The sequence below is a fragment of the Eimeria mitis genome, genomic scaffold (genome assembly GCF_000499745.2).
Source record: "Eimeria mitis Houghton genomic scaffold, Emh_scaff1380, whole genome shotgun sequence".
Taxonomy (NCBI): Eukaryota; Apicomplexa; class Conoidasida; order Eucoccidiorida; family Eimeriidae; genus Eimeria; species Eimeria mitis.
Genome location: NW_024013573.1, coordinates 1 through 11,298, shown reverse-complemented (window position 1 = coordinate 11,298; position 11,298 = coordinate 1). Strand labels below are relative to the sequence as shown.

The following is an 11,298-nucleotide window of genomic DNA, read 5'->3' as shown; positions in this document are numbered from 1 at the left end:
TATATATATATATATATATAGACCAGGGCGCAGTATTAGACTGCAGCAGATGTATATGCACTGACACACCAGAAACACACAAATATTCACATTCACACGCGTGGATAGAAACCGACTAAGAAACCCCTCGATTTGTTTGTAGAAAAGAAAAAAGAATTGCAGCCGAAAATTTTAATTTCTGGCGACAATTGTTTTTTTTTGTTTTCTTTTCTGGTTTGCTTGTTTACTAAGGTCTGCGGGAACGCTCCACGGTGTTCATGGTGATGCATACAGTTTAAATATATATATATATATATATATTCATATACATATATTATATATAAAATATATAAAAATATATAAAAATATATATTTCTTTGTGTAGGAGCTTCACATGCTGAGGTAAAGGGATCAGGTTTCAGTTGTTTCTGTTGCTGTTCATGTTTACGGTTGATCGTCTGCTGCGTGGAGTATAGGGTTTAGGGTTTAGGGTTTAGGGTTTAGGGTGATTAAAACTTAATGTGAGTCATAAACCCTGAGTAAGCGTAAACCCTAAACCCTAAATGGCGGTGGTTTCGTGCGTGCAGCTCCGAATGTATGGTGGTGCCGCCACCTATGTGGAGGAGTCTGCGAGCGTGGCTGCCTCTTGACGTTGAACACGAACTGTGTAAAGACCCAGAGACAGAAGAAGACAGCATAAACGCTCATGTATCTCGCCCGGTGACGTTGACGGATGAAACAGGCAAAAGAACATACAGACGAACTTGTCCTTTGTTGCAGCGTGTCAGTGTGCGCCCTCTACCTTCTCTTTCTTTTACTCTTTCACAAACTTCTCATGATACACCGCGCCTTCAACTCCCCCTAGAAAACCTCATCGTTCATGAACCTGGAGTTGGTGAAGTCCTCTGCGTCGTCCCGCAGCCTTTCTTGTCTATGGGTGCCGATCAGTGGCGGCAGATCCGCTTTGGCACTAGGGGTGTGTTTGTGTTTCACTTCTCTACAGAAAACACGAATAAATTAAACAATAAATAAATATTATATTATATATACACCTGCTCACTAACATCTACCCCTAAAGAATATTGCAATTCATGTTTTCTTATGGCTCAACCATACGAAAACATGATTTCTGTTTCAACAACCGCAGCACATGAACTCTCAACTTTCTCTGTGTTTTTTATGTTTTTGTTCCTGCAGTTCTCTCTGCGTTTAAAGTTGTAATGGACAGAGATAACTGGCGCGTTGGGCTGCAAGAGAAATCACCAGAACCTAACAACGATTCCGCCTGTGCTGCACGGGCTGCCTGCATGTAAGTGAAGCTCAGCAGAGCCATTAGCCTTTGGGTTGATGGCGCCATAGATGGAGAGAAAGAGGAGTTTATCTTTAGGTATCTATCTGTCGTTCTGGAGCTATGTTCCTTTTATATTGTTTCTGCGACGGAGAAAGCTTCTGCGCAAGCATCTTGTTTTCGTTGTTTTCATGCAGAGGCGAACAGATGTACGTGCCCTATACAAACCGGTGCGCTGATCCTGACTGCAGCCTCAAGATTCTCTTCGAGTTAAACCAGGAGACGAAGTGAGCTGAGCAGTATTGCTGTATTGCCCGCAGAGACTGCTGCGCTGCGTCTGCTGCAGCAAGCCAATGCAGCATCCTAGGCGGCTGCCAGCTTTCCTTCACTTTGGTGTTTGGTTCTTTGAGTAGTATGCACAGCAGCAACAGCGCGGATGCATAATAAACTAGACTGACGTGCACTGACAAAGAAGCGAAGTGTGCGCCTAGCTTCTCACATCAGCATACTTAATTTTTTTTCATAGTTCAGGACACTGATGACAAGAGAATGCTTTTGTAGAGTTCATGATTAGTGTTTTTCTTTGTGTGTGTGTTTGTGTGTGTTTGCTTGTATGCATGACTCGCAGAGTATGTGAAATGGCGTGGTGGGTACCCAGTGCAGTAGTGACCGCAGTTGCAGCGCTGGTGACCCTCGAACTGTTTGTCCTCCATCTTCGCCAGAAGGTGGTAGCTGAAGCTTGCTCAGGAAGACAGTGAAATATTCAAGTGTGTTGAGCGGGTCCTGTCGCTCTTAAAGGCTGGCGCAGCCAGCAGACCTTTCATGTTTGTGTATGGGGCTGTTCACGCAAATTTGGGTAATGCAGCCAACCTGTTTTCGGATTAAGCCATTATACAGGCATGATGAACGCTTGAGCCTCTTCTATAGAGATGCGTGTGCTTAGCGGGTAAAGCAAAGTCGTAGTATTATCTCCATAGGCGCGAACATAATTTCCATTTAGTTTTTTTAGGGTAAAGACACGACAGATAGGCAAACACCTGCTCGAAGTAGATATCTGAATAGTTGGGGTGCAATTGATCGTCTTGACCAGCCCTACTGTATACACAACACGAGTATGCAAATATATTCAACGCAAGCAACGCTGATGACCCACGGAATAAGCTGAGCTGAAATATGATTGGCACTGCGTGAAGGTAGGGGCGTCAGGCCATTGCAGAATGTAAAGGGCACTCAACAGACACACCGAGATAGCAGGGGACAGGGGGGCCAAGCATATCCACTAACTTCCTGCGACGTGGCTTTCCATCCACTGAATCACCGTTCGCAGCACAAGCTTCACCTTGTTGAATATCTCTGCTACCCAGGGGAGCGGACTGATGCCAACGGTGCCGATGAACTGTGTTGCAGTACTCGCCAGCAACTCGCGCTGCAGAAGATATCAACTAAATTTAGTCTTCTATGTGTAACAACTGATGTTGTAGACGAGTGTTAATGCCAATTTTCAACTTAGTTATCTCAGCACGAGATTGAAGACCGCTTGTAGCCTGTAGCAGTCCGGGGTTTCAGCAAAAAGGCTGGAGTCAACAGCCAGGAAACTGATCTTTATACAACTAAGTTGCGGCAGATGTGTGCGAGAGGAGGTGAAGAGCTACACCCGTTGGTGCTTGCATATCTTGTTTCGTTAGCTGCGTCCGGTTCTCCTGTAGTTTTTCCTTTTCTGTCCTTATCGCAATGCCCCGTGCTTGCCCAGTATGCAGTTGCATGGAAGCATCCACGCATTTCACGATATCATAGCAGTTGTAGTGCAAACGTGTGTATAACGTGGTGGAGAATTGCGAAATGCTTTTTGCAAACGCAAGGAATTGAATCCTAGCCCCAGAGGCTGAGCTACGTCGGTAATCCTCTTCGATCTATCTCGAATGCCTGTACTGCAAGCTAACGGTAGAGAGTGAAGAGCATACATCTCGGCTCACCTGCGCAACCTTAGTAACTTGCTGGCAAATATAACTAAGTCCAAACACGGCTACCAAGAGGCAATTGGGGCGCGAATGCCCGGTTTGCCGCAGCTGATGGATAGCTAGCAGGTGACATGGGAGGTTCTGCATTATTTGCACGAATAATGTAAAACCTTCGCGTCGCCACAGGCAAGCTTCGGATTGAATAACACTTGGCTAGTGAAAAGAAGCTAGTAAGGGCAATCGATGTATACGTAGTGCCCCTAAATCCTAGCATAGGGGTTAGGGGCGAACCGGTCAACTTACTCACGTTCCGCTCTTTCAGATTCACTTTTGCCAAGTTTGTGCCACTGTGTACTTGCATGCTCCAGAAGTGCTATAATAAGTATACTCTGCTTTAGGGGCTCCTGAATTACTGTGGCTCTGTGCATGGTCTAACCAGCCCTTCAAGTTTGCCGTTAGAATGCAAAAAGGAACATTTAGAATGCTTTGCTTTGTCATAAGATGTTATATAGATATTTCAGCAGCACCAGATATTTGCGTATATTGAATCAGGGAAACTTAGCTGAAATAGGCCTGAGATGGAACTACATTTTACTGGACTTGAACGGTGCTGCTGACGTTCTCTAGGTGTTGTCCCCAGGTAAAAGAAAAGCTCTACCTTCCTCTAAGTCTTAGGCACACCTATCAGCAGCGGGAACATCTGCACAGGATTCTTTGTTTACGTCAATGAGAGTACTGCAAGCACTTCCACACCACGGTGGCGATTCGTTTTTATAGAAAACCGTCGGAGCCCCGTTCCGCAACAACTGCAGCATTTGAGAAACGCCGCGTACCTCATCGTCAGATATCAGAAGCCACAATTAATACCAAAGATTAGGTTTAGTATGCAGAGAAGAATCTAGCTTGCAGGCGAGCGCGTTTAGTGCTAAGGTCCACCCAGCAGAAAGCTAGTGGGCGAGCACGCTTCGTAACTGATTTTTACTCATCTGAGTATGGGGACACAGCTCCAGAGATTGCTTACTTATAGCTTATGATTCCTGCAATTAAGTGGATGTCGTGACTCAACCTAACGCAGTATCGATGCCTCAGTTGCGTTCGCTGTGACGACGTAACACTTGAGGGGATCATGAATTGTACCGTGAATGCAGAGCGGTAAGAAGTTGCATCCCTGTACCTTTGTGCACAAATTATTTCGCTGCAAATTCTCGCAACCCTTATCTGATGGAGGCAGATGCTGTAGCTTCCCGCTGCACGTGACACACACTGGGTGTCTCCTTAGTATCAAGCGCGGGACCTACTAAACATAGCAGAGCAAACCACTAGACGAACGAAAGTTTTCTGATATGAATTGAACGCGTTTTAGAACTTCACTAAGGTGAAGGAGGGCCTGAGTGTCAAATGAAATTCCTAGCATCCCCCCGGGAGGTGAACATAAGGAGCGTTAGAACGCAGTGAAGGTGACAGAATGGCTAACTATCATCCAAAATTACTGAATTCCCTACGTGGATGACATGAAGACATAAGTGAAAGTGCACACATTTGTGACTGAAACGTGCGGCTAAAAAGTGCGAAACAGGCGATGACGGGCACCAAGTTAGTGTGTGTACGTTCATGCAAAAACAGTATGAGCATATACGTCGTCGTCACGGCTAAAATAAGCAAGTATGCTCTATCTATCATCCGGCAGAGGGAGTGACCCGGAGGCCCATGAATTGCGCATGGAAATTCACACGTTTTCTGCGCAGCATAATTACTGACAGGGGCCCGGAGTTCTTTTTCGCAATAGCTAACGCGAATTCGTGAGGTGGTTGAATATTGACCATAACGCCACCACCATAGTCCAGGAGGCTTAACCGGTTCAGAGCATCACCGAAATTTTCCTGGTATCTTCTCCCAAAAAGGTAGCAATGTCACCCCGAGAAGGAGTAGCTGGAGGAGACTTGGATCCTGGTTGCACGTGCAACGACACCCAGAGACAACATAAAGCGAGAATACTGCGTTCAATGACCAGGAGACCAACAGCGCAAGTGGGATACTGAGGGTCGCTTGCGCAAAGCAATTCCAGAGGAAATTCTACGTGCATTCCGCAACTCGGTAGCAGCGGATGCAAGCATCCGTATGCGCAATGTAGCCTAAAATTTGGCTGTGGTCAACCATTTGGTGATAGCTGCTCCTTCATGACTAATTAGGCGCTCTTATCTTTGTGTGGTATGCTCCGCGTCTCTGCCTATTTTTCCCTTGTATTCTACGCGCTCGCTTCTATGCATAGGTAGCCAGGCACCGCCGCTGAGAATACTCCCAACTTTTCATTTTGGTGTTGGCATGCCCTCTGCCGGCGCGTGCACTGTTTTTGCTCGCTGACCGCAATTCGTGCTTTTAGCTAGGCAAGCAAGCCTGCATCAAAGTGCTGCACCGAAACCAGTCGAACGGAGTGGAGGGCCTAGAAGGGGCCGGCAGCTGCAAGTTTTGGTTTGACAGCAAATCGAAACAGCATTCACCTATGCCAGTAGCATACAAGTTCCTTGTTGATGGCGCGTGCAGCGCGGTGGAGAGGGGCGCGGAGAAAGCGGCATGGTCTATGTAAAATTGATGCGTGTGCTTTTACTTGCGGGCAGCTTGGCTATAAAGGGTCTTGTTCCTTAAAACCGATACCAGCGACTGCTTCGATTGGGAAAATGTTCATTTAGCGAGCTTTCGACTTGAAAAGACATCAAACAATTGCCTGCTACTCATGCGGTTCCACAGAAAGCGAGCAGAAGTATCCGGTGAGAAGGAGCTCTATACCCGGTCGGGGCGGAGTAAATGAATGTCTGGATTACTTGTATGGCAAATCGATCACCAATCCTTGACGCACCTGTCAAAGAGTTCTCAAAACTACGTTAGCGAAAGAGCTCTTCAGTGGCTTTGCCAGCTCACGCAGGACGGCGACACAGTCAAGTATATCAAATGTATCGCTGACGCAGCCGCTGGCGCAGTCTCTCGGTGCCCAACCTGTCCGCCTGGATGTTCTGCAGCTTCGTTTCTCTGTTGCGATATTGGCTTTTCCTACATTTCTTTATCCTTACTCCTTAGATACTCACGAGGCCAAACGTTTCGCTGTACAGCTGGGGAAAAGATTCGAAGTACAGCATAGACGGCGACTATTGTAGTCCCAGACAAAGCGTGGGCATCGCCGATGATATGCTCCAGCTGCGCTTCGCACAAGGGCTTTGCGCAGAATGAGCGTTCGTGCTCTACCACGGCATGGTGAATCAAGACATGCTTAAACCGGGTGTTTGGGTTGTTTTGGCTACCCGTCATACACCCCTTTACGGAAAAACATCTCCTCACCTGCCCGAGAACTCAGCAAGGAAGGCCCAAGAACGCTCTCTGACCCTGGTTGTTGCAAAGTCTTTTTATCCCCGAACTCCTCTGAACAGATTTCATAGTGGATTTACTATCTGTGAGAGACAACGACAGATGACCTCTCCACTGTATGTGGAACTTCAATGGAAGCATGGATGGCAAGCATTTCCCTTGCGGGGTCAAGAAGACATGTACAGAAACGCAGAGAATTGGCTTTGTTCCAGGCCATACGTCCCGCCTTCTGAGTTATCTAGCGGATACACGCTCATTGGGAGATCCAACACTTCTCTTGACTCCGCCCTTTTTCTGCGCCGCTGCATGCCATACTCATCATTTTCCTCCAAAAATGGTTCATCCCTTTCCTGTTCATTTCTTTGCCGTTTCCGAGAAAATTCTACGGTATAGAGATACGTTAGAGTAAGTACAACATGCCCATCGTATCTTCTTGAACTTTTTCTCGCGATGTTGACTCCGATAACACAGCTCATGGTGCTGGCCTCTTGAGGGTCAAAAGCTAGACATTTACCGTCCTCATGGAGGCAAAATTACAAGTATGCTACTATTGAATGGGTTGCATATCTTCTTCTGAACAATCCCTACTTTGTATCTCTGAGTCAAACTTTGCCAACCTATTCTTAAAGTCCTCACCACTGGATGACATCTGGCGTGCGGGCACACACCCACTTACGTGCGGTGAAGCTGAAAGGCAGACAGCTTTACTTACAAGAGCAAACAGGGGTCTGCACTTTTTCGATGATTCAGGGATATTTAAGACGCAATCCCGCCCGCACAATCTTCTTGAACCGCTTCAGTTAGGCCCCGGTTTGTCTCTCCAGGTTTTACAGCGACGCCTGCAGAGTGCTTTACGAGGCAGAAGAAGGCAAGCAAGACATGCGTGAAGCACTAGTGCAATACAATTTGTGGAAACTATAAGCCGGAGAAGTGCTTTAGAAAGCGGAACGAAGATACTAAAGCATAGCTGAACTATAAATGCCACAGTATAGGTGGAGAAGCCGGCACTCTGTTGGCTATACCCTACGGGCTCGGCAGCAAGGCCCACGCTTGAGGCATCGCGCACTCAGCACTGCTGAGAACTGAAGACAGTTCTTTCTTGGTGATTAGCAAAACTTCCGGTTGTCTTTATCATGTGGTGAGTTTTTCGTTAGTCATTTTGGTGGCCCCGGGTGGGGTGTTTAGAAGCTCATTTAAGCTAGCCAGTTGCACAGGCTCATGTATGTACCAGGGTGGGCTAGGCTTAGTACACGGATAGAGAACACGATCCCGAGTCTATACTAGCGTTTCAAGGGCGAGACACTCATGATAAGAACAACGAAATATACTTTTTTCGAACAGGATCCGTGAAAAGAGTGAATCATGAAGGTCCCAGGAATTTCGTCCTGTAGGCAATCGGAGAGCTGCATATTTTCGTAGCTCTGTATCGTAGTCCTTTTAAAGCTGCTGGAAGTATTTACACTTGCTACCTATGCTAGCTCTTGAAGGCCAAGTAAGGATTCAGCAGCTGTGTACAGTGTCAGAGCATGAATCAAAAAGTGTAGTGAGGGTCCCTGGCCGTAGCTGATGATTATACAGAGCTGCAATACAGTAATATACTTAAGAAATAAGTTTTACAAAACCAGCTGACTTATCCTCCAGTCCCCAGGAGTCCTAGGCAAGGCATACCAAGGACTTGTAGCAGCAAGGTGCGCTGCACCGCATCAGCAGCGGTCTCGTCCCCGCCGCAGCAACTAGTGCTGTAGGGAAAAAGGATACACCAGCATCTGAACTACCCTCGCTGCATGCGCTTGCTCCGGTTAAACACTTCCTTGGCCCTTTATAGCTAGCTTGCGCACCTAGAATTACATGTACCAGCGTCAGGTAGACCATGCTACAACCTCACACCCTGGAACGCCGACGATCTACAACCTGAATGTATTGAGCGAAAATGTTTGCTCACATGAAAAATATGCAAAGCATAGAACTGTCTAACATAAAACGGTCGATTTGCGGGTGATGCTGTATTCAAAGTTTAGTTGGCCGGTCCAACACCTGTAGATTCAGCTTGACAGTACCAAACAGCGACTTCACCGCCCCTAAGCTGAGCTCACTTGTGGCAAGTGTACTGGAGTTAATCTCATCTTTACAGAGCTAATATCCGTCTAACAATCCTGTCGTTACTCTATTTGCAGCTCATGAGTGACCTATAAGCGACGGGAATTGTTCCCTGGACAGTAGTGGTTCTTTACTACCGGTGAATCCATAACTAGTGATTCTGTCTTTTAAAGTAGAATAGTTTATTGTGACCGCATATAATATCAATAAACTGGCGGCGCGCAGGAGCCTGTATCGTGGAGAGCACACGCTTAGCGGGCGGTAAACCGTTCGTACAAAAGTGATGTTAGGGCAGCGACACGCTGAAAAATGCAAAGAAAAAATCAATTGGGATAGAATGGGGGAATAAAAATGCCTTTGAAACCTTCGTAAATCAATATTTCAACTGAACGCGAGACGAGTCGGGCATTCAGAACGGGTCACTCAACGAACGCCAAAACTCACTCGTGGCGACGGTGGAGGACTGGTTGAAATTCCCAGCATGGATAGCGATTTTACCAAACATTTTCTTAGTTTTATTAGAAAAACATTCATGAAAAACACAGGGTGTTGTAGGTCAGCATTTCGCCCAAAGCGGAGCCGTGGGCCAGGTAAGGTGTGTTCCGATAGGTCAGCTGCGTGACCCCACACAACCCTCCCCGCAACTCACCTTCGCAGCCACCTGAACAGAGACAACTGGCCATCATATGGTTATAAAGTTGGTTTTTTTGAGGAAGTGTGGTAGTTGAAGACGCTTTTTATCCTAATTGTGCGCAGGTCTTGGTTAGCCCAAAGTTCGGTCACACCCGGTGAAGATGAGGTTGCACTCGTCTTTCTTTCTCGTGCTGCCGGGTGTATGCCTGGCGGCCGAAGTTAGTTCTCAAAGTTTTGAAACAGTTGAGAACACCACTACCTATCAGGATTCGCAGCAGGACACCACTGATGCGGTGACAAGAAACATGGAAGCGGAGGGTTTCAGCCTTCCACAGACAGAAGAAGGTTATGTTGAACAAGTCAATGCGGAAGGTGAAGAATCAGATCGTCCGGACTGGAGGAAGATGCTCAGAAACAGGGGTCAATGCGACACAATGACCAGCAACACCTTCACCGTTTCAGGCTCTGCCGAGGAGCAAGCTGGTGAAGCCGAAAAGGCAGCTGAAAGCGAACAATACGAAACAACCGGATACAGCCAAGGAGACGGTAAGGCGGACCATTCCACGGGAGCTGATGTTTCAGGTTTCCCTCCCCCTTCTGTTCCCCACGACCCTACACGAAGAAAAATCTCTCCTGCCGCTACTCCTTACGAACGCCCATCTGATATGCGTCGGTATCTTGCCAATGAGGATGCAGATGCCGAAGTTTCCGAGGAACATCAGATGACCGAGACGGCAGTTGGCCGTGAGTTGGGCAAGAAGAAGAAGGCGGTATATGTTGCTGAACCTGTAATGAAGGCACCCGCCCCAATGATGATGCCTGTGCCGACCAAGAAAGCTGCTCCCATGTTCGTTGAGGCTGCCCCCACCAAAAAGGGAAGATACCTCGCTGCTGTAGATGACGCCGAGACCCAATTTGAGACTGAGCACTTCGAGACTGAGCAGGAAAACACAGCCAGTGAACGTGGCTTGGGCAAGAAGAAGAAGGTTGTAGTTGCTCCAGCACCCATGAAGGTTGCTCCTCCCCCGCCACCTCCCGTTATCATGGCCGCACCCACTAAGATGGCCCCTGTTCCTATGGCCATTCCAGCTGCTCCTACCAAGAAGGGAAGGTACCTTGCTGCCGTGGATGAGGTTGAGATGCAGGTCGAGGGCGAGCAGTTCGAGACTGAGCAATCCGCCAGTGCCAGCGAGCGCAGCCTGGGAAAGAAGAAGAGAGTTAGTTATGTTTCTCAGCCAATAGCTGTGGCGGCTGCCCCCGTTATGATGGCAGTGCCTGCTCCGGCGCCTCCTCCCGTTGTGATGACAGTGCCTGCTCCGGCACCTGCTCCCATGGCTGTTCGGGCTGCCCCCAGTAAGGCGGCTGCTCCTCTGGTGGTTGAGGCCGCTCCCGCTCCAGTGGCCCCTGCTGCCGTGGTCGTTGAAGCCGCCCCGACAAAGATGGCTTCTGCTCCCATGGTTGTTCGGGCTGCCCCTACTCGGCCGCCTCCTGTGATCATTGAAGCTGCCCCTTCTAAGATGGAATCTGCACCTATGGCCATTGAAGCTGCCGCCCCTCGCATTGAATCTGCACCTGTAATCATTGAATCTTCCTCTTCTAAGATGGAATCTGCACCTATGGCTATTGAATCTACCACAACTCTCATGGAAACTGCACCTGTGATCATTGAATCTTCCTCTTCCAAGATGGAATCTGCACCAATGGCCATTGAAGCTGCCTCCACTACGATCGAATCTGCACCAGTGATCATTGAATCTTCCTCTTCTAAGATGGAATCTGCACCTATGGCAATTGAAGCTGCCTCTACCGAGGTGGAATCTGCACCTCTGATCGTTGAAGCTGCCTCATCTAAGATGGACTCTGCGCCTATGGCAATGGAGGCCACTCCCATGAAGGCAAGGTACCTTGCTGCCGTAGATGAGACCGAGATGCAGTTTGAAACTGAACAGTTCGAAACTGAAGGTTATGAAGCTCAGAACCAGCGCA

The 11,298-nt window shown here is 47.9% G+C and overlaps 2 protein-coding genes across 2 annotated transcripts; both read left to right on the top strand.

Moving 5' to 3' along the window:
- Positions 1 to 373: 373 nt before the first annotated feature.
- EMH_0035730 (Erythrocyte membrane-associated antigen, related) lies at positions 374 to 2,025 on the top strand (the record flags this gene model as incomplete). Its single annotated transcript, XM_038022270.1, has 6 exons — positions 374 to 381; positions 567 to 768; positions 901 to 955; positions 1,177 to 1,288; positions 1,465 to 1,554; positions 1,896 to 2,025. The coding sequence occupies 6 exons, from the start codon at positions 374 to 376 to the stop codon at positions 2,023 to 2,025; spliced, it is 597 nt and encodes a 198-aa protein (XP_037878124.1).
- Positions 2,026 to 9,473: 7,448 nt separating this feature from the next.
- On the top strand, positions 9,474 to 11,281 carry EMH_0035720 (dense granule protein GRA11, putative; the record flags this gene model as incomplete). The annotated part of the gene is made up of 2 exons (XM_038022269.1): positions 9,474 to 11,212; positions 11,275 to 11,281. The coding sequence occupies 2 exons, from the start codon at positions 9,474 to 9,476 to the stop codon at positions 11,279 to 11,281; spliced, it is 1,746 nt and encodes a 581-aa protein (XP_037878123.1).
- Positions 11,282 to 11,298: the final 17 nt, after the last annotated feature.